Source organism: Eucyclogobius newberryi, unplaced genomic scaffold (genome assembly GCF_026437365.1).
Source record: "Eucyclogobius newberryi isolate DKJ021-1_F unplaced genomic scaffold, fEucNew1.0.hap1 SCAF_1, whole genome shotgun sequence".
NCBI classification, from domain to species: domain Eukaryota; kingdom Metazoa; phylum Chordata; class Actinopteri; order Gobiiformes; family Gobiidae; genus Eucyclogobius; species Eucyclogobius newberryi.
In genome coordinates this window covers 32,324,690-32,348,134 of record NW_027315723.1, presented here as the reverse complement: position 1 = coordinate 32,348,134, position 23,445 = coordinate 32,324,690, and the positions used below count along the sequence as shown (strand labels likewise).

General features: G+C 39.2%; 1 protein-coding gene and 5 long non-coding RNA genes across 6 annotated transcripts in view; all 6 read right to left on the bottom strand.

The window, feature by feature from the left end:
- LOC140363798 (uncharacterized) overlaps window positions 1-21,651 on the bottom strand; it is a 36,717-nt gene extending 15,066 nt beyond the window's left edge. Inside the window, exons 1-9 of the mRNA XM_072450318.1 lie at window positions 21,588-21,651; window positions 20,441-20,632; window positions 12,103-12,270; window positions 11,851-11,871; window positions 11,393-11,641; window positions 10,532-10,699; window positions 10,283-10,300; window positions 10,077-10,145; window positions 8,681-8,847 (exon numbers count right to left, since the gene is read on the bottom strand). Coding sequence (XP_072306419.1) covers window positions 8,681-8,847; window positions 10,077-10,145; window positions 10,283-10,300; window positions 10,532-10,699; window positions 11,393-11,641; window positions 11,851-11,871; window positions 12,103-12,270; window positions 20,441-20,632; window positions 21,588-21,633 — 1,098 coding nt within the window. The 5' untranslated portion in view covers window positions 21,634-21,651. The remainder of the gene's footprint in view (window positions 1-8,680; window positions 8,848-10,076; window positions 10,146-10,282; window positions 10,301-10,531; window positions 10,700-11,392; window positions 11,642-11,850; window positions 11,872-12,102; window positions 12,271-20,440; window positions 20,633-21,587) is intronic.
- Window positions 1,153-2,217, bottom strand: LOC140359458 (uncharacterized). Its single transcript, XR_011926860.1, has 3 exons — window positions 2,014-2,217; window positions 1,429-1,596; window positions 1,153-1,197 (listed from the first exon to the last, which is right to left on the bottom strand). It is a non-coding gene; the product is annotated as an uncharacterized lncRNA (long non-coding RNA).
- LOC140359471 (uncharacterized) lies at window positions 2,453-3,399 on the bottom strand. The gene is made up of 3 exons (XR_011926863.1): window positions 3,293-3,399; window positions 2,708-2,875; window positions 2,453-2,476 (listed from the first exon to the last, which is right to left on the bottom strand). It is a non-coding gene; the product is annotated as an uncharacterized lncRNA (long non-coding RNA).
- LOC140359465 (uncharacterized) lies at window positions 3,736-4,942 on the bottom strand. Its single transcript, XR_011926861.1, has 3 exons — window positions 4,597-4,942; window positions 4,012-4,179; window positions 3,736-3,780 (listed from the first exon to the last, which is right to left on the bottom strand). It is a non-coding gene; the product is annotated as an uncharacterized lncRNA (long non-coding RNA).
- Window positions 5,040-6,244, bottom strand: LOC140359453 (uncharacterized). The gene is made up of 3 exons (XR_011926859.1): window positions 5,901-6,244; window positions 5,316-5,483; window positions 5,040-5,084 (listed from the first exon to the last, which is right to left on the bottom strand). It is a non-coding gene; the product is annotated as an uncharacterized lncRNA (long non-coding RNA).
- On the bottom strand, window positions 6,344-7,565 carry LOC140359446 (uncharacterized). The gene is made up of 3 exons (XR_011926857.1): window positions 7,205-7,565; window positions 6,620-6,787; window positions 6,344-6,388 (listed from the first exon to the last, which is right to left on the bottom strand). It is a non-coding gene; the product is annotated as an uncharacterized lncRNA (long non-coding RNA).
- Window positions 21,652-23,445: the final 1,794 nt, after the last annotated feature.

Sequence of the window (23,445 nt, the reverse complement as noted above, 5' to 3'; positions counted from 1 at the left end):
AGGCTCTTTCCCCCCAGCGAGGTGACATTCCATGTCCCCAGAGTTAGTCTCCGTGTCTGGAGATCTGGTCGCCGAGGCCCCTGCCGTCGACTGCCGCCCAGATCTCTCTGCACCGGCCCCTTATGGATCCTCCTGCGGGTGGTGGGCCCACGGTAGGGCGGCACCACGTCGCTCTTTCGGGCTGTGCCCTGCCGGGCCCCGTGGGGTAAGATCCGGCCACCAGGCGCTTGCCATCGAGCACCCATCCCAGGCCTGGCTCCAGGATGGGGCCCCGGTGACGTTGATCCGGGCGACATAAACGGCCTTGTTCTATTTGTCATCATAATGGGCTTCTGAACCGATCGCCCGTCACCTAGGACCTGTTTGCCTTGGGAGACTCTACCAGGGGCTTGAAGCCCCCGGCAACTTAGCTCCCGGGATCATTCGGGCACTCAAACCCCTCCACCACGTTAAGGTGTCGGTTCAAGGAGAGGAAACTAAACTGAATTACACATAATTGGACCGACAAGTCTATGTATCATCATCAATGGATCTTAGATAACACATTTTAAGAATGTGTTTTTCTCTTGTGATGTTTCATCTATATTTTGTTGGTATTTTATTGTGTTGGTTTGTGTTTTGTTACAAATAAAGACACCGAACCAAACTATTATAAATATAATATGTACTGTAAATGGCCTAAACGTGCATCTGTTACCTGTAGTTATGTTGACTGATGACAGCTCCAGCGTTGAGTCTGGATAAGAGTTGTTCTGAGATGTCAATATTTGTCTGATGCTGTTCATAATGATTTGGAGCTCGGACTCTGGGATATCACTGACTGAGACTATCACAGAGACGTCATAGTCTGCAAAAGTAGTGTTGTTCACTGCAGTAGTTGTAGTATTTGGCACCGCAGTAGTTGTAGTATTTGGCACCGCAGTAGTTGTAGCATTTGGCACCGCATTAGTTGTAGATGCAGTAGTAGTTGTATGTTGGGTAGTAGTAGTAGGAGGAGGCGTTGTAGTAAGTGGTTGAGTGGTAGTAAGTTTTGACGCAGTAGTAGGTGGTATTTGATGTACAGGTCGTTTATAGTTGTTTCCAGTCGATTTGAAGTCAAGGGCAAAAAGAGATTAAAACCTTGTTACAATTTTAAAAATGATAAAAACAAACTTTTTCTGAACACACGTTTCCTACCTGGACAAGACTGACATGCAGCTGAAAAACATGGAAATACACAGTTTAATACAATACTTATTTTATAATACAATATCATTTGCAACAATGTTTATAGTTTGTATTATTTGCTTGTTACTTCTTATTAACATGTTGAACACAGATTTTACGTCATTAGTCAATGTATATGACTATTATTCTGTTATGGAACATAGTAAATAAACTGATGAACATGTGGAGAAATGATTAAAGGAGGAAATGAATGTATCGTACTTGTGAATGGCTGACAATATTCATCATCTGTGGGCAGTCCATAGACGGTGTCACACGTGGAGTTAATTGTGGTATTGGGGCACAGGCTGTAGTTGTAACACTTTTCACACGGCCAGCTGTAATGGTCCTCACACTGACATCGCATTTGATTCGATTCAGCAGCACAAACTACAGAAACGAAACATGAAGTCAAAGTAACATGATGACATGACATCACCCGGGCTGGACCATGTGACTAAATCTGAACTGAAACAGGTCAAAGATTTGGATGAAAATAGATTGTAGCAAATGTAATTGGTCCAGTTCTGGTTGTATAATGAAGTGAAGTAAAATACAAAATTAATATTTTTAATAAAAAAGAAAACTGAACTGAATTACACATAATTGGACAGACAAGTCTATGTATCATCATCAATGGATCTTAGATAACACATTTTAAGAATGTGTTTTTCTTTTGTGATGTTTCATCTATATTTTGTTGGTATTTTATTGTGTTGGTTTGTGTTTTGTTACAAATAAAGACACCGAACCAAACTATTATACATAGAATATGTACAGTAAATTGCCTAAACTTGCATCTGTTACCTGTAGTTATGTTGACTGATGACAGCTCCAGCGTTGAGTCAGGATAAGAGTTGTTCTGAGATGTCAATATTTGTCTGATGCTGTTCATAATGATTTGGAGCTCGGACTCTGGGATATCACTGACTGAGACTATCACAGAGACGTCATAGTCTGCAAAAGTAGTGTTGTTCACTGCAGTAGTTGTAGTATTTGGCACCGCAGTAGTTGTAGCATTAGTTGTAGATGCAGTAGTAGTTGTATGTTGGGTAGTAGTAGTAGGAGGAGGCGTTGTAGTAAGTGGTTGAGTGGTAGTAAGTTTTGACGCAGTAGTAGGTGGTATTGATGTACAGGTCGTTTATAGTTGTTTCCAGTCGATTTGAAGTCAAGGGCAAAAAGAGATTAAAACATTGTTACAATTTTAAAAATGATAAAAACAAACTTTTTCTGAACACACGTTTCCTACCTGGACAAGACTGACATGCAGCTGAAAAACATGGAAATACACAGTTTAATACAATACTTATTTTATAATACAATATCATTTGCAACAATGTTTATAGTTTGTATTATTTACTTGTTACTTCTTATTAACATGTTGAACACAGATTTTACGTCATTAGTCAATGTATATGACTATTATTCTGTTATGGAACATAGTAAATAAACTGATGAACATGTGGAGAAATGATTAAAGGAGGAAATGAATGTATCGTACTTGTGAATGGCTGACAATATTCATCATCTGTGGGCAGTCCATAGACGGTGTCACACGTGGAGTTAATTGTGGTATTGGGGCACAGGCTGTAGTTGTAACACTTTTCACACGGCCAGCTGTAATGGTCCTCACACTGACATCGCATTTGATTCGATTCAGCAGCACAAACTACAGAAACGAAACATGAAGTCAAAGTAACATGATGACATGACATCACCCGGGCTGGACCATGTGACTAAATCTGAACTGAAACAGGTCAAAGAATTGGATGAAAATAGATTGTAGCAAATGTAATTGGTCCAGTTCTGGTTGTATAATGAAGTAAAGTAAAATACAAAATTAATATTTTTAATAAAAAAGAAAACTGAACTGAATTACACATAATTGGACAGACAAGTCTATGTATCATCATCAATGGATCTTAGATAACACATTTTAAGAATGTGTTTTTCTTTTGTGATGTTTCATCTATATTTTGTTGGTATTTTATTGTGTTGGTTTGTGTTTTGTTACAAATAAAGACACCGAACCAAACTATTATAAATATAATATGTACTGTAAATGGCCTAAACGTGCATCTGTTACCTGTAGTTATGTTGACTGATGACAGCTCCAGCGTTGAGTCAGGATAAGAGTTGTTCTGAGATGTCAATATTTGTCTGATGCTGTTCATAATGATTTGGAGCTCGGACTCTGGGATATCACTGACTGAGACTACCACAGAGACGTCATAGTCTGCAAAAGTAGTGTTGTTCACTGCAGTAGTTGTAGTATTTGGCACCGCAGTAGTTGTAGTATTTGGCACCGCAGTAGTTGTAGCATTAGTTGTAGATGCAGTAGTAGTTGTATGTTGGGTAGTAGTAGTAGGAGGAGGCGTTGTAGTAAGTGGTTGAGTGGTAGTAAGTTTTGACGCAGTAGTAGGTGGTATTTGATGTACAGGTCGTTTATAGTTGTTTCCAGTCAATTTGAAGTCAAGGGCAAAAAGAGATTAAAACATTGTTACAATTTTAAAAATGATAAAAACAAACTTTTTCTGAACACACGTTTCCTACCTGGACAAGACTGACATGCAGCTGAAAAACATGGAAATACACAGTTTAATACAATACTTATTTTATAATACAATATCATTTGCAACAATGTTTATAGTTTGTATTATTTGCTTGTTACTTCTTATTAACATGTTTAACACAGATTTTACGTCATTAGTCAATGTATATGACTATTATTCTGTTATGGAACATAGTAAATAAACTGATGAACATGTGGAGAAATGATTAAAGGAGGAAATGAATGTATCGTACTTGTGAATGGCTGACAATATTCATCATCTGTGGGCAGTCCATAGACGGTGTCACACGTGGAGTTAATTGTGGTATTGGGGCACAGGCTGTAGTTGTAACACTTTTCACACGGCCAGCTGTAATGGTCCTCACACTGACATCGCATTTGATTCGATTCAGCAGCACAAACTACAGAAACGAAACATGAAGTCAAAGTAACATGATGACATGACATCACCCGGGCTGGACCATGTGACTAAATCTGAACTGAAACAGGTCAAAGAATTGGATGAAAATAGATTGTAGCAAATGTAATTGGTCCAGTTCTGGTTGTATAATGAAGTGAAGTAAAATACAAAATTAATATTTTTAATAAAAAAGAAAACTGAACTGAATTACACATAATTGGACAGACAAGTCTATGTATCATCATCAATGGATCTTAGATAACACATTTTAAGAATGTGTTTTTCTTTTGTGATGTTTCATCTATATTTTGTTGGTATTTTATTGTGTTGGTTTGTGTTTTGTTACAAATAAAGACACCGAACCAAACTATTATAAATATAATATGTACTGTAAATGGCCTAAACGTGCATCTGTTACCTGTAGTTATGTTGACTGATGACAGCTCCAGCGTTGAGTCAGGATAAGAGTTGTTCTGAGATGTCAATATTTGTCTGATGCTGTTCATAATGATTTGGAGCTCGGACTCTGGGATATCACTGACTGAGACTATCACAGAGACGTCATAGTCTGCAAAAGTAGTGTTGTTCACTGCAGTAGTTGTAGTATTTGGCACCGCAGTAGTTGTAGTATTTGGCACCGCAGTAGTTGTAGCATTAGTTGTAGATGCAGTAGTAGTTGTATGTTGGGTAGTAGTAGTAGGAGGAGGCGTTGTAGTAAGTGGTTGAGTGGTAGTAAGTTTTGACGCAGTAGTAGGTGGTATTTGATGTACAGGTCGTTTATAGTTGTTTCCAGTCAATTTGAAGTCAAGGGCAAAAAGAGATTAAAACATTGTTACAATTTTAAAAATGATAAAAACAAACTTTTTCTGAACACACGTTTCCTACCTGGACAAGACTGACATGCAGCTGAAAAACATGGAAATACACAGTTTAATACAATACTTATTTTATAATACAATATCATTTGCAACAATGTTTATAGTTTGTATTATTTGCTTGTTACTTCTTATTAACATGTTTAACACAGATTTTACGTCATTAGTCAATGTATATGACTATTATTCTGTTATGGAACATAGTAAATAAACTGATGAACATGTGGAGAAATGATTAAAGGAGGAAATGAATGTATCGTACTTGTGAATGGCTGACAATATTCATCATCTGTGGGCAGTCCATAGACGGTGTCACACGTGGAGTTAATTGTGGTATTGGGGCACAGGCTGTAGTTGTAACACTTTTCACACGGCCAGCTGTAATGGTCCTCACACTGACATCGCATTTGATTCGATTCAGCAGCACAAACTACAGAAACGAAACATGAAGTCAAAGTAACATGATGACATGACATCACCCGGGCTGGACCATGTGACTAAATCTGAACTGAAACAGGTCAAAGATTTGGATGAAAATAGATTGTAGCAAATGTAATTGGTCCAGTTCTGGATGTATAATGAAGTAAAGTAAAATACAAAATTAATATTTTTAATAAAAAAGAAAACTGAACTGAATTACACATAATTGGACAGACAAGTCTATGTATCATCATCAATGGATCTTAGATAACACATTTTAAGAATGTGTTTTTCTTTTGTGATGTTTCATCTATATTTTGTTGGTATTTTATTGTGTTGGTTTGTGTTTTGTTACAAATAAAGACACCGAACCAAACTATTATAAATATAATATGTACTGTAAATGGCCTAAACGTGCATCTGTTACCTGTAGTTATGTTGACTGATGACAGCTCCAGCGTTGAGTCAGGATAAGAGTTGTTCTGAGATGTCAATATTTGTCTGATGCTGTTCATAATGATTTGGAGCTCGGACTCTGGGATATCACTGACTGAGACTATCACAGAGACGTCATAGTCTGCAAAAGTAGTGTTGTTCACTGCAGTAGTTGTAGTATTTGGCACCGCAGTAGTTGTAGTATTTGGCACCGCAGTAGTTGTAGCATTAGTTGTAGATGCAGTAGTAGTTGTATGTTGGGTAGTAGTAGTAGGAGGAGGCGTTGTAGTAAGTGGTTGAGTGGTAGTAAGTTTTGACGCAGTAGTAGGTGGTATTTGATGTACAGGTCGTTTATAGTTGTTTCCAGTCAATTTGAAGTCAAGGGCAAAGAGAGATTAAAACCTTGTTACAATTTTAAAAATGATAAAAACAAACTTTTTCTGAACACACGTTTCCTACCTGGACAAGACTGACATGCAGCTGAAAAACATGGAAATACACAGTTTAATACAATACTTATTTTATAATACAATATCATTTGCAACAATGTTTATAGTTTGTATTATTTGCTTGTTACTTCTTATTAACATGTTTAACACAGATTTTACGTCATTAGTCAATGTATATGACTATTATTCTGTTATGGAACATAGTAAATAAACTGATGAACATGTGGAGAAATGATTAAAGGAGGAAATGAATGTATCGTACTTGTGAATGGCTGACAATATTCATCATCTGTGGGCAGTCCATAGACGGTGTCACACGTGGAGTTAATTGTGGTATTGGGGCACAGGCTGTAGTTGTAACACTTTTCACACGGCCAGCTGTAATGGTCCTCACACTGACATCGCATTTGATTCGATTCAGCAGCACAAACTACAGAAACGAAACATGAAGTCAAAGTAACATGATGACATGACATCACCCGGGCTGGACCATGTGACTAAATCTGAACTGAAACAGGTCAAAGAATTGGATGAAAATAGATTGTAGCAAATGTAATTGGTCCAGTTCTGGTTGTATAATGAAGTAAAGTAAAATACAAAATTAATATTTTTAATAAAAAAGAAAACTGAACTGAATTACACATAATTGGACAGACAAGTCTATGTATCATCATCAATGGATCTTAGATAACACATTTTAAGAATGTGTTTTTCTCTTGTGATGTTTCATCTATATTTTGTTGGTATTTTATTGTGTTGGTTTGTGTTTTGTTACAAATAAAGACACCGAACCAAACTATTATAAATATAATATGTACTGTAAATGGCCTAAACGTGCATCTGTTACCTGTAGTTATGTTGACTGATGACAGCTCCAGCGTTGAGTCAGGATAAGAGTTGTTCTGAGATGTCAATATTTGTCTGATGCTGTTCATAATGATTTGGAGCTCGGACTCTGGGATATCACTGACTGAGACTATCACAGAGACGTCATAGTCTGCAAAAGTAGTGTTGTTCACTGCAGTAGTTGTAGTATTTGGCACCGCAGTAGTTGTAGTATTTGGCACCGCAGTAGTTGTAGCATTAGTTGTAGATGCAGTAGTAGTTGTATGTTGGGTAGTAGTAGTAGGAGGAGGCGTTGTAGTAAGTGGTTGAGTGGTAGTAAGTTTTGACGCAGTAGTAGGTGGTATTTGATGTACAGGTCGTTTATAGTTGTTTCCAGTCGATTTGAAGTCAAGGGCAAAAAGAGATTAAAACATTGTTACAATTTTAAAAATGATAAAAACAAACTTTTTCTGAACACACGTTTCCTACCTGGACAAGACTGACATGCAGCTGAAAAACATGGAAATACACAGTTTAATACAATACTTATTTTATAATACAATATCATTTGCAACAATGTTTATAGTTTGTATTATTTGCTTGTTACTTCTTATTAACATGTTTAACACAGATTTTACATCATTAGTCAATGTATATGACTATTATTCTGTTATGGAACATAGTAAATAAACTGATGAACATGTGGAGAAATGATTAAAGGAGGAAATGAATGTATCGTACTTGTGAATGGCTGACAATATTCATCATCTGTGGGCAGTCCATAGACGGTGTCACAAGTGGAGTTAATTGTGGTATTGGGGCACAGGCTGTAGTTGTAACACTTTTCACACGGCCAGCTGTAATGGTCCTCACACTGACATCGCATTTGATTCGATTCAGCAGCACAAACTACAGAAACGAAACATGAAGTCAAAGTAACATGATGACATGACATCACCCGGGCTGGACCATGTGACTAAATCTGAACTGAAACAGGTCAAAGAATTGGATGAAAATAGATTGTAGCAAATGTAATTGGTCCAGTTCTGGATGTATAATGAAGTAAAGTAAAATACAAAATTAATATTTTTAATAAAAAAGAAAACTGAACTGAATTACACATAATTGGACAGACAAGTCTATGTATCATCATCAATGGATCTTAGATAACACATTTTAAGAATGTGTTTTTCTTTTGTGATGTTTCATCTATATTTTGTTGGTATTTTATTGTGTTGGTTTGTGTTTTGTTACAAATAAAGACACCGAACCAAACTATTATAAATATAATATGTACTGTAAATGGCCTAAACGTGCATCTGTTACCTGTAGTTATGTTGACTGATGACAGCTCCAGCGTTGAGTCAGGATAAGAGTTGTTCTGAGATGTCAATATTTGTCTGATGCTGTTCATAATGATTTGGAGCTCGGACTCTGGGATATCACTGACTGAGACTATCACAGAGACGTCATAGTCTGCAAAAGTAGTGTTGTTCACTGCAGTAGTTGTAGTATTTGGCACCGTAGTAGTTGTAGTATTTGGCACCGCAGTAGTTGTAGCATTAGTTGTAGATGCAGTAGTAGTTGTATGTTGGGTAGTAGTAGTAGGAGGAGGCGTTGTAGTAAGTGGTTGAGTGGTAGTAAGTTTTGACGCAGTAGTAGGTGGTATTTGATGTACAGGTCGTTTATAGTTGTTTCCAGTCAATTTGAAGTCAAGGGCAAAAAGAGATTAAAACATTGTTACAATTTTAAAAATGATAAAAACAAACTTTTTCTGAACACACGTTTCCTACCTGGACAAGACTGACATGCAGCTGAAAAACATGGAAATACACAGTTTAATACAATACTTATTTTATAATACAATATCATTTGCAACAATGTTTATAGTTTGTATTATTTGCTTGTTACTTCTTATTAACATGTTTAACACAGATTTTACGTCATTAGTCAATGTATATGACTATTATTCTGTTATGGAACATAGTAAATAAACTGATGAACATGTGGAGAAATGATTAAAGGAGGAAATGAATGTATCGTACTTGTGAATGGCTGACAATATTCATCATCTGTGGGCAGTCCATAGACGGTGTCACAAGTGGAGTTAATTGTGGTATTGGGGCACAGGCTGTAGTTGTAACACTTTTCACACGGCCAGCTGTAATGGTCCTCACACTGACATCGCATTTGATTCGATTCAGCAGCACAAACTACAGAAACGAAACATGAAGTCAAAGTAACATGATGACATGACATCACCCGGGCTGGACCATGTGACTAAATCTGAACTGAAACAGGTCAAAGAATTGGATGAAAATAGATTGTAGCAAATGTAATTGGTCCAGTTCTGGATGTATAATGAAGTAAAGTAAAATACAAAATTAATATTTTTAATAAAAAAGAAAACTGAACTGAATTACACATAATTGGACAGACAAGTCTATGTATCATCATCAATGGATCTTAGATAACACATTTTAAGAATGTGTTTTTCTTTTGTGATGTTTCATCTATATTTTGTTGGTATTTTATTGTGTTGGTTTGTGTTTTGTTACAAATAAAGACACCGAACCAAACTATTATAAATATAATATGTACTGTAAATGGCCTAAACGTGCATCTGTTACCTGTAGTTATGTTGACTGATGACAGCTCCAGCGTTGAGTCTGGATAAGAGTTGTTCTGAGATGTCAATATTTGTCTGATGCTGTTCATAATGATTTGGAGCTCGGACTCTGGGATATCACTGACTGAGACTATCACAGAGACGTCATAGTCTGCAAAAGTAGTGTTGTTCACTGCAGTAGTTGTAGTATTTGGCACCGCAGTAGTTGTAGTATTTGGCACCGCAGTAGTTGTAGCATTAGTTGTAGATGCAGTAGTAGTTGTATGTTGGGTAGTAGTAGTAGGAGGAGGCGTTGTAGTAAGTGGTTGAGTGGTAGTAAGTTTTGACGCAGTAGTAGGTGGTATTTGATGTACAGGTCGTTTATAGTTGTTTCCAGTCAATTTGAAGTCAAGGGCAAAGAGAGATTAAAACATTGTTACAATTTTAAAAATGATAAAAACAAACTTTTTCTGAACACACGTTTCCTACCTGGACAAGACTGACATGCAGCTGAAAAACATGGAAATACACAGTTTAATACAATATTTATTTTATAATACAATATTATTTGCAACAATGTTTATAGTTTGTATTATTTGCTTGTTACTTCTTAGTAACATGTTTAACACAGATTTTACGTCATTAGTCAATGTATATGACTATTATTCTGTTATGGAACATAGTAAATAAACTGATGAACATGTGGAGAAATGATTAAAGGAGGAAATGAATGTATCGTACTTGTGAATGGCTGACAATATTCATCATCTGTGGGCAGTCCATAGACGGTGTCACACGTGGAGTTAATTGTGGTATTGGGGCACAGGCTGTAGTTGTAACACTTTTCACACGGCCAGCTGTAATGGTCCTCACACTGACATCGCATTTGATTCGATTCAGCAGCACAAACTACAGAAACGAAACATGAAGTCAAAGTAACATGATGACATGACATCACCCGGGCTGGACCATGTGACTAAATCTGAACTGAAACAGGTCAAAGAATTGGATGTAAATAGATTGTAGCAAATGTAATTGGTCCAGTTCTGGTTGTATAATGAAGTGAAGTAAAATACAAAATGAATATTATTAATAAAAAAGAAAGGCCGTGGCTACAGAGCCGCGGCGCAGTCAAATAGTCCATTAGTTTCAGGAGCCGCGGCACGGCCATATAGCCTCATGTCTAACCCTAACCCTAACCCTAACCCTAACCCTAACCCTGACCCTGACCCTGACCCTGACCCTAACCCTAACCCTAACCCTAACCCTAACCCTAACCCGGCGCGGTCAAATAGCCCATCAGTTTCAGGAGCCGCGGCACAAAATAACATAGCAGTTTCGGCCGTGCACCGCGGCTCTGTAGACACTCCCAAAAAGAAAACTGAACTGAATTACACATAATTGGACAGACAAGTCTATGTATCATCATCAATGGATCTTAGATAACACATTTTAAGAATGTGTTTTTCTTTTGTGATGTTTCATCTATATTTTGTTGGTATTTTATTGTGTTGGTTTGTGTTTTGTTACAAATAAAGACACCGAACCAAACTATTATACATAGAATATGTACAGTAAATGGCCTAAACGTGCATCTGTTACCTGTAGTTATGTTGACTGATGACAGCTCCAGCGTTGAGTCAGGATAAGAGTTGTTCTGTGATGTCAATATTTGTCTGATGCTGTTCATAATGATTTGGAGCTCGGACTCTGGGATATCACTGACTGAGACTATCACAGAGACGTCATAGTCTGCAAAAGTAGTGTTGTTCACTGCAGTAGTTGTAGTATTTGGCACCGCAGTAGTTGTAGTATTTGGCACCGCAGTAGTTGTAGCATTAGTTGTAGATGCAGTAGTAGTTGTATGTTGGGTAGTAGTAGTAGGAGGAGGCGTTGTAGTAAGACGTTGAGTGGTAGTAAGTTTTGACGCAGTAGTAGGTGGTGTTTGATGTACAGGTCGTTTATAGTTGTTTCCGGTTGATTTGAAGTCAAGAGATTAAAACATTGTTACAATTTTAAAAATGATAAAAACAAACTTTTTCTGAACACACGTTTCCTACCTGGACAAGACTGACATGCAGCTGAAAAACATGGAAATACACAGTTTAATACAATACTTATTTTATAATACAATATCATTTGCAACAATGTTTATAGTTTGTATTATTTGCTTGTTACTTCTTATTAACATGTTTAACACAGATTTTACGTCATTAGTCAATGTATATGACTATTATTCTGTTATGGAACATAGTAAATAAACTGATGAACATGTGGAGAAATGATTAAAGGAGGAAATGAATGTATCGTACTTGTGAATGGCTGACAATATTCATCATCTGTGGGCAGTCCATAGACGGTGTCACACGTGGAGTTAATTGTGGTATTGGGGCACAGGCTGTAGTTGTAACACTTTTCACACGGCCAGCTGTAATGGTCCTCACACTGACATCGCATTTGATTCGATTCAGCAGCACAAACTACAGAAACGAAACATGAAGTCAAAGTAACATGATGACATGACATCACCCGGGCTGGACCATGTGACTGAATCCGAACTGAAACAGGTCAAAGATTTGGATGTAAATAGATTGTAGCAAATGTAATTGGTCCAGATCTGGGTGTATAATGAAGTAAAGTAAAATACAATGTCAGTATAAAAAACACATACCAATGCAACGTATTTTGATCCATGTACTATCAGTAAAGCTTTGGCACATTTGAGAACCACTGGTGTTTACGTGCCTGTATTATTTTTAGTAGGATATTTATTCTGTTTTTTTGTGTCAAATATTGATGTTCATAGGGTTCATCCTCAAATATGCCGATGTCATTGTGAGCCTGCTCCAGGAGACTAGCCATCAGCCGATGGTACAAGATTTTGCAAAATGTGACACTGTGACTGGAAACACACCCTTAACTACCTGTTTCAGTACCTGGGACTGGCCGCGCCAAAATGCAGGACCAAAAGATATAGAGAAAGAATTGTCCCAGCAGCCAGTCCTTTTAAATAAGGTCACAATAAGGTCTGATAGTAGAAAAAGCTTCAGTTGTAGTCATCTGGACTCAGTTAGAAAAAATAGACGTTTCGACTCTCATCCAAGAGTCATTGTCAATAAAAGAATTTAGATTTAGAAACAATTGGATTAAGAACCTATCAGATCGTGTTCTGACACAGGCAGAAAAGGAGGTGCTCTCTAAAGGGCTCAACTTTTCTGTCACCTCTAAACACATCCCTACAGAGGACTACATCACAGCCACTGAAACGGCAATTAGAAACAACAACATGACTGAATCGGAGGCTGCAGACCTGAGGTTACGTGTCACAGCGACTCTGAAGAGTGCCAAACCACCGCCTTCAAATATCACATCTGAAGAGAGAAAAGCACTTTCAGCACTAGAAAAAGATCATAGCGTCAACATCCTCCCAGCAGACAAGGGACGTTGCACTGTGATTCTCAACGCAGCTGATTACGAAGCCAAAGTCCACACCCTCCTCGAGGACACGACCACATACGAACGCTTGAAAAGAGATCCGACCAGTGGCTACAAGAAGAAAGTGATAGACTGTTTACAAAGGCTGGAAAAAGAGGAAGCGATAGACCGGCCTCTGTATTACAGACTGTATCCTGGTGAAGCCATGCCCTGCATTTATGGCCTTCCAAAAATACACAAAAAGGATGTTCCACTCAGACCCATAGTGTGCAGCACAGATTCCATCACTTACAATGTGGCCAAGCATTTAACAACTATATTGGCTCCGCTTGTGGGGAATTCGGAACATCATGTGGAAAACACGCACAACTTTGTGGATAAAGTGAAACATCTCCAACTGGACCCAGATGACCTCATGGTTTCATATGATGTTGTGTCCCTGTTCACCTGCATCCCGACCTCTGATGCAGTAGCAGCAGTGAGGATCAGACTGTAGGAAGACTCCACCCTACAGGAAAGGACCAAACTGACACCTGAACACATTTGCAAACTGTTGGACATCTGTCTGAACACCACTTACTTTCAATTCCGGGGACAATTTTACAGACAGATTCATGGCTGTGCCATGGGCTCGCCCGTCTCTCCCATAGTGGCCAACCTGTACATGGAGCACTTTGAGAAGAAGGCACTGGCCTCATTCTCAGGCATAGCCCCAAAACTGTGGCTTCGCTATGTCGATGATACGTTTGTAACAATCAAGAAACAAGAGCTGGAAACCTTCTCTGATCACATCAATGCTGTGGACCCACATATCAGGTTTACAAGAGAAGACGCTAAGGAGAATCGCTTGGCCTTTCTTGATTGTTCCACGATCAGAGGAGAGGACGGGAAACTCCAAATAGAAGTATATAGGAAACCTACACACACACGGACCAGTATCTGCTCTTTGGTTCCAACCACCCACTACAGCACAAGCTGGGTGTGATCAGAACCTTACAACACAGAGCTCAAGGTGTGCCCACCAGCTCAGAGGGCAAGAAGAAAGAGGACAAACATGTCCGAAATGCCCTCTCAGCCTGTGGTTACCCCGCTTGGGCTCTCAACAGAGTGAAGAGAACCAAGAAGCAGGACAAAAGGGAAACTGAACAGAGAAGGAAGGGTGTTTCTATCCCTTATGTGTCTGGCCTGTCGGAAAAACTGCAGAGAATTTTTAGACAACACGAAGTCCCTGTTTATTTTAAGACAAAAACTGGTTCACCCTAAGGACAAATTGCCGACTCAAAAACAGAGCAATGTAGTTTATTCGATCCAATGCAGTGAAGAAAGCTGTAAAGAACGTTACATAGGTGAGACTAAACAACCTCTACACAAGAGGCTCTATCAGCACAGAAGAAATACTAGTTCAGGACCACAGAGCGCCGTGCATCTCCATCTTGAAGCCTCTAATCACTCGTTTGAAGACGGTGAGGTGAAGGTTTTAAGCAGGGAGAAAAGATGGTTTGAAAGAGGAGTCAAGGAAGCTTTTTTGTTAAAAAAGAAAGTGTGATAAAATGTGAATATATGATTATATTTCTGTGATGTATTTTATCTGCATAATAGTGATATTTTATCTGCATCATTAGTCTAAGAGAAGAACGGGTGTGTGACAAACTGCATTTGTTTGTGAAGGGGTCGTAAAGATGGGCCAAAGAATGTTGCCCCAGGGGGGGAGTTGCACCCCCCCTTGCAGGCTTGATCTCTACGGAAAAATACCAAGTGCCTTGATGTGAGGCTGACCAATGAGAAATGTGACCCGCCTATTCCAGAATATCTAATAAAACCAACCAGCATGGGAAAAAACGGTGTGAGACGCGGGGGTGAGACGCAGGAGGGTCAGCCAGGCTCCTTACAACGGCCTGGCTGACACAGTCCCTGCGTTTTCTCCCATGCATGCCACACAAATGTCTGATGTTTCTGTGTCGTTTCATATTCTAAGTTGAATTGTGTTCTCAATGTGTTAAGGAATAGCATCGGGTGTATGTCTAATTCCATGACATTTTCTGGTCCTATCGAGCCGGACGACAAGCAGCCCCTTCGCGGAGATTGACGGGTGAATCGGTGAAGTCTGTGCACAGCTGAAAGAAGTCCACTTTTCCCGTGGCCGCCCATCGCACCTCATTCTCCGCGAGGAGAGCGCGTCGTTTCGAAGCAGCAGGAGAACACAGGCGACAAAGAAGGTCAGACAAAAATTTTGTGTGTGAAAAAGAGTTAGCCATAAAACGTTTTATGCATTAGTTTGATATTTACTGGAAAAATATTGTAGGCTTATGGACGAGATAAGTTTCTCACATAAAGCAAGGCAGTTAGGTATTACTGAGGAAATACCCAGTTTCATATTACTGAGGAAATACGCAGTTTAGGTATTACTGAGGAAATACCCAGTTTAGGTATTACTGAGGAAATACCCAGTTTAATTTTCCTGAGGAAATATGTGTGAATGTAAGCGCTGTGCACGAGCGAAGTAAGTAAGAGAGAAGTGTGAATGTGTGAATGAGGATTAATAAGTGATTCACTAACGAGTGTGAGAATCACAATTAATCATACAAGGGTCACAAGGCGTTATTCTGAGAGATCTAAAATTTGCAGTCACGGGTGAATCTTTAAACACCTAGCATTATCTCCGGTGGAAAATCAATAAGAAATTCTACTAGAAGCTTGAGATATGACGTGACTGTAAAGCAAGTAGCATTTCTCTCAGACGACCGAGACCACATAATGCCAGAATTATCACCCCAAACTGTAAAAAGACAAAGGAAAAGTCATAAGAGGATTTTGGAGGGAGACTTCCAGGGTGCTCAGATGACGTGGCAGAGAGGGGGAGATAAGGGGGGTCAACAAGACAGGAGAGGGGAAAGCAGTTCAGAGGACGCTCTGAACTGATGAAATAAGTAAAACTAAACTCAGCTGGTTTTAAATTTTAGTATTTCAACAAATTTAGGGTTTTGTTTGATTGACAACAATCAATTATAAAGATTGTATTAAACTTGATAAGAGATGAAGATTAATTCAGATTTTCATAGATGGCCAATTTTTTGGGGAATGTGATCACAGACAGGACACTTCCTGTCCCCGACATAGAAGACAAAAGTCGTGTTTTTTGAGTGCACAGAACAAACCTACGTTTTGTTTTGTTTTGTTTTATTTTTGGACTTGACAAAATTATCTTTTGGACTTATTATGTAACCATTCTGCATGACTAGATGAAAGTACAGGACGAAAAGACAGAAGTGTTTTTAAATTTAGAATCAAATGCAGGCACAGGCCTGGGAAGTGATAATATGGGTAAATGGGTGACTACTGATGTTTTTGGACATAGGAGTAGAATGAGTAGTAAGTAAAGTGATAGTAAAAGTTATATCAGTAACTTATTTATTTGTATTATCATGAGGAAACCTCGTATTGCATGTAGACGTAAGTGAGGGAATAAGTTAAATAGTGACGTCCAATGCCCTCCCAGGAAAGACATGAATGTGTCATTAACTAGGGCAATTGACGCAGAAGTGGGGGGACATGGGACATACATGTGTTTATTAACTAAAGACAACAGGACACCAAGTCATAAAGATAGCCAGAGATAACAGGGGCTATTGACTGGCAAAGAATCTGGAGAGGACTCAGGATGGAGCAGATGTCGTTATCTTTACGTATCACAGTGACAATTAACAGCAACACCACCTCAGGGGGGGTTGACGTGATGGGTAATAGGAAAAGTTAAAATTAACAGGGAAAGAATTTGACATTCTAAAGTAAATGCCTGAAGGATTGTGGAGATTCAATCAAGAATTGAATAGATTTAAATAAGACAATATCATCTAAATTTAGACGTTATAGAAGTTATGAAAACCAGTGATAACAGGACTTAAACATTATAGGACTCAGGACGGAGGCAAGAGATGGTTAGACTGATAAAATGATGTGCCTTATGTACAAGGGGAAGGTTTAGGATCATTTTGATTGTTATACACATATAGACTTGCTAGAACAAACTAATACACAATGTTTGTAAAGCACCACATGAGCAGGTGTGAGAGATTAAGTTTGAATCTCACCTGAAGCACATATAAAAGATTAGCACATATTACATTAGATGTGTGACTTTATGCAGGCCACACAAACAGAGGAGATGTGAAATTATTAATTATGTGAAGAATTCTAAGTTGTGAACTGACCCTTATGGCCAGCTCAACGGGGGAATTATTGAGATAATTATTATTGTTTGATGTATTTGAATCACACACACACACACACACATACATACACACACACACACACATACATACGCGCGCACACGTGGAGACCAAACATTTAGAGTTTGAGACATTTAGAGTTTGAAACTTTTAGAGTTTGAAACATTTAGAGTTTGAAACATTTAGAGTTTGAAACATTTGGAGTTTGAAACAAATGGTGGTAAAACAGATAGGTTAGGGCAGTGTCGGATAACAGACACATAGACGGATTACAGACACACAGGGTGGGGGCCCAGCGCCGTGTAAGGGGGGGCTCAGCCAGGGATGTGACCACTGAACTGTGAAAGGTCAAGAGGTGACATTGCGGAGTGTAAGACAGACGCAATTCCATCTCTTCCTTGATTACATCCTGGATTAGTGAACGTTGTAAACTATCTGGATTATTGAATTTTGTTTAAATGTAGAATTGTGTAGAAGTTTGAGAAATGGGCAAAGCCATTTATCAAATGGAGGGATATACGTGTAAACAAATATTCCGAATCAATAATTACTAAAAAAAAAAATAAAAAAAAAAATTGGAAACAAGAAAACTGTTTGTAATACACTGAATTGTCGAAAAGACTTTGTTTATCACCACAGCAGAACGTGTTGGAGATGTGGTGTTTACAGAGACGGAGCCAAGTGGACAGCCAGTGGACGGAGCCACACCGTGTCGTCCTCACACCGACCAGGGGAGGACGAGAACATGGGTGCTCTCATGGGAAAGTGAGAGAAATGTCTGGACAACACAGCGGCAGATCCATAACATCGCAGACGCAGGACTTCGTTTGTATGAGTTTTGTCCAGAGTCTACAGTAGAGTACGATACTCTGCTACAATGGACGGGAGACAGATTCTACAGTACGCAAAGTACTATACTCTGCTATGCTGAACGAGAGCCAGAGGCTACGGTGCGCAGAGTACCATACTCTGTGGAAAAAGAATCAACAGTTATCATCATCACAAGCGATGACGATAATATGGGTGCTGAACACCTGTATTATGCACGGGACAATCGGGACAAGAGGGACAATCGATCAACATACACAGACATGGGAATATAGAGGGAAGAAAATAAGTGATCAACTTGAAGGAAGGTTATGAAATGTATAATGTATAATGTACAATTGACATGACAGTAGCTGAAGAAACACAATGGCATATTACACCACAGCCACAGTTGTTTGCACTAACTAAGAGAGTTTTTTATCTGCTACAACATAACTACATGTAATGTTAATGAGATTATGAATTGAGATGGGAAATGTACCAGTTCATATGTGTCATAGGTGTGACCGAAGCGAGCAGCGGGAGGAGGTCTCTTAAGGAACCAAGAGAGGACGTATGGTGGTGTGGGGACACTTGTGGGACGTTGTGCCTATGTATCCCTTTTGTGGCCAGCCATGGTCATAACAAAGACCAGCATCACCCAGAACCATACCGCAGGGTCAAGGTCGAGAGGTTAGTGGACAATCTGGTCCCAGTAGCACCTGATACTACGTATTTGATTCTATTGGGGTGTCCAGAGGTCCCTGACGAGTCAAACTGACTGACCAGAGAGCAGCGGGTTTGAGGGCTTTCCGCTTGTACTTCTATATTTCCCATCACACCGCACAAAATTATAGACAAGATAAATTGTCTGTTTGTCAAATTACAGAGATTAACCAATCTGACTCAAAATTTAGGACAGTAATGCTGTAGAAATGTTGTGGGCCGAGAGAAAAGGAGTGTGTTCAATGTTGAAAAATGTGCATAACTTTTTGTGTGTAAAAGTGTCATTTTAACACCAATATGAAAGACATGTTGAAAACTGAAAAGAATAATGTGTTTGGCATATGAGACAGTAGACTAATGCTTTGATAAACAGGAGGGAAATGTGATAACATGTGAATATATGATTATATTTCTGTGATGTATTTTATCTGCATAATAGTGATATTTTATCTGCATCATTAGTCTAAGAGAAGAACGGGTGTGTGACAAACTGCATTTGTTTGTGAAGGGGTCGTAAAGATGGGCCAAAGAATGTTGCCCCAGGGGGGGAGTTGCACCCCCCCTTGCAGGCTTGATCTCTACGGAAAAATACCAAGTGCCTTGATGTGAGGCTGACCAATGAGAAATGTGACCCGCCTATTCCAGAATATCTAATAAAACCAACCAGCATGGGAAAAAACAGGGTGAGACGCGGGGGTGAGACGCAGGAGGGTCAGCCAGGCTCCTTACAACGGCTTGGCTGACACAGTCCCCGCGTTTTCTCCCATGCATGCCACACAAATGTCTGATGTTTCTGTGTCGTTTCATATTCTAAGTTGAATTGTGTTCTCAATGTGTTAAGGAATAGCATCGGGTGTATGTCTAATTCCATGACAGAAAGACCTTCTTTAAACAGAAATGGAGGGCTAAGATTCAATCTTCCTGGTATCTATAATGGTTTACTGAACCCCTGGAAAGGTAGAGGACCAGGACAAGGACATTTAGATGCTAATCAGGTACTCAGGGTGGTTGAGCCAGGGTCTCACAAAGACAAAGAGGATTCTAATAGCCCATTAAAATTCTGAATAGGCTAGCTCGGTAGATACAAGGGGGGAGTTTCTGTTGAAACAAACAACTCTTGCTACTTCAGGAAGGCGCCGCCCAATGGGCGGGTCTTACCACAGAACAGTATTAATATCGGAGTTCTCGATCTAAATTCTTTTATTGACAATGACTCTTGGATGAGAGTCGAAACGTCTATTTTTTCTAACTGAGTCCAGATGACTACAACTGAAGCTTTTTCTACTATGGAACACGCCTGGACGAATGAGGGATTACACCGGCAATAAGGTCTGATGTATGTTTGATGCCTTTATCACTGCAAAGCAAATTTACCTAAGGGTACAAATAAAGACACCGAACCAAACTATTATAAATAGAATATGTACTGTAAATTGCATAAACTTGCATCTGTTACCTGTAGTTATGTTGACTGATGACAGCTCCAGCGTTGGGGACTCTCGATAAGGGTAGGTCTGTGATGTCAATATTTGTCTGATGCTGTTCATAATGATTTGGAGCTCGGACTCTGGGTTATCACTGACTGAGACTACCACAGAGACGTCATAGTCTGCAAAAGTAGTGTTTGGCACCGCAGTAGTTGTAGTTACTGTGTAGAATGTAGTATAAATTAGTGATGGGACAAGGAAAAAAATGATAAAATGATAGTGGAAGAATAAAATAGTTCATGCCTTTTACTGCGCACAGTAAAAAAATACTCAGTGTCTGAACAGTTGAGGATGTCATATGATCCTGTTTTTGGCAGTCATGAGGTCTCAATTGTTGCTCTGCTATTATGAGTCAATGGTCAAGCTACATAGTTTTACCCTGCTGATGATGTGTTGTTGCAATAGTAATCCTGCTATTAGGGTATAGGGTATACGGTTAGGGCTAGGGTTAGTATTTTTGAACATTTCCTTTAATAATTTTAATTATTTGCCAAAACTAAAATGATTAGCCTATTTAAAAGCCATATTAGCCAACATGTAACTCTATTTCATAATAAGTGGAGGTGGTTATATGTTTCAAGTAAATGTACTTGACCAAACAACAGGTTTAGTGGGGTTAAAGACGGGTTAAAGGCCCATTATTACTGCTTGTGTGAGTAAATGACTCTTGTGGTGACAGACGTAAACTGCTGCCATTGGCCTGGTATTCATCAGTCTAACGTAATAGTTTGGTGGAATATATGGCCCATATTATTTGTTATAGCGCTGACATGTGACATTTCTTTTTGCCATGAACGTACAGTGGGATGTTTCTCAAATGCAAAGCGCCTTGCCTTGGTCTGATTTGGGTTGGCTTATTCCCTCTAAAACATGTTCCATTTGCTGTCCAAGCGAAGGAACTGACTTACAATCTTAGTGGATTAGCCTCACTGCTTAATCATTGATAATACTAAATATACGTCTAAGATTGAGAAGATATTCTAAATTGCTATGCCAACAGTCCTCACATGACACCCATGGATGAAAACAGCAAGTACTCTCATCAATGTAGCACTAAACGTTTAAAATGAAATGGACAAAACAACTGCTGAAGTGTGCTGAAGAAGAAATACCTACTTGCTTCTCTCTTCACTATCTCATGCATTTGTGACAAATCCATCATTGCTGACTCCTAAAACCATTTACAATTTTAGACAAATATTTCATTTAGTAACAAGAATCATGGTTGTGTGTGTCTGTTTTACCTGAATCCAAAGTTGGTGGGCCCCACATCTCACAAAACCCGCCAGCAGAACCACCGTACACAGGAAAAATCTCTGTGGGGCCATTTTCACTGGAGATTACACTAAAACAAACAAACAATATTCTTATTTTTCTGTTTTATTGTGGTCTTGATTGTATTATTGTGTCTGTATGATTGAGTTGGCATATGTATTTCTATTCAGTGTTGCATTCTTTTTCACCAGTTGATCTTGTATTGATGATGTGAGAGAGTGACCACTGCACAAAGCCTTCTCCAGCTCAAACACTCTCACTGGGTTCAGATCTGTAATAGATTAGTTTCTGCTTCTCCTTAGATGTTTTCTCTGCCAGGGCATTATTTTGCTGCCTCGCCGACTCAAGGTTGGACTTGGCCCCTGGAGGCTGGAGTGGGATGGTGCCAGTCCATTAATCATTGTTTCTTTATTTAATTCACCTTTATTTGTTTAACGCAACGCGGAGAGCTCACCGTCATAACTGGGGGGGCCGGACTAAAACAAGACTAAACCAAGACAAAATCCGGTCCAGAACCTGGAGATGCTGAGCACAGAATGCTCCAGAGTCAGTGCACTCATCTCTGATTATAAACTGGACTTGTGATATATAAACGAGGGCAGACAGTAGCAGAGCCATGGGCGCAGATGATCCTGAAGCGCACACCCCCCAGACTGCTGCAAATTATTCACTTTATTTATTTTTTTCATACAAGAAAAACCCAATGAGAAAATGTATCTCATATTCATAGATACCCTGATGATACCCTCATGGATACACAACACAAAATAAACAACAAACAAACACAGGGTACTAAAACACAAATAAAACATTCAATAGAATTAACCAATAAATAAAATCACAGTTACACATACAATATGAGATAAAATTATATAATACAAGTGCATCGGTGCAGTCCGCAGTCACGGAGGTACTGGACACTCGTGCAGTGGACCCAAAGGTGACGTGATCTGCTGCCCCTACTCATCTGCCCTGGTGGTTTAGGAGCCGGTGTAAAAGGTAGCTGCCCATGGTGTGTCCTCACAGCCGAGCCACGGGGCTGAGTGTGTCCAAGTTAGTCCAAGTGCCAACCCTCTGAGCCCCCAGTGATGGTTGTCACCCAGCGAGGAGAGTTTTAAAAGATGCAGGCAGAGATGTGTGAGTGGACGTCTTGTGCATAACTGTATGACACTTGCCCTGCCGCAAACTCAGTCCCAGTTTCCCCGGTGTTTGGAGCGTATGTCCATGAGATGGGCTTGTCCCAATTTACCCGGACTAAACCAAGGACTGCATGAGTCAGGAGCAGCACCGCACCATTACGCCAGTGGAGTGCAGTGACTTTCATGAATGGGCAAGCAGACCTGGGGTGTTCATCAATATTTAGTTATTTAGTGGATAATAGAAAAGTGGAAACAAAAAAAGATTGAAAAAATGTAGGGTGGGTTCTGAAACCGGATCCCACGTGGAGGGCGAACGGCTATTCTACTGAGCTAAACTCTCATTCCCCTCACATGAAACTAAATGGATTAAGTAAGACCACCTCACTGACCAATTCATTACATGTTAGCATTCGAGGTTGTTAAATTACGGCCTGTATTTCTAACTAACATCTAATCATTGGAAACATGAACAGAGCCTTAGATACAAACAAAGTTTTGTCTCTAAAAGATTTTCAAGTAAGTTTGTTGAAACTTGGCGCTGCTGTTGCTTCACTTCTCCT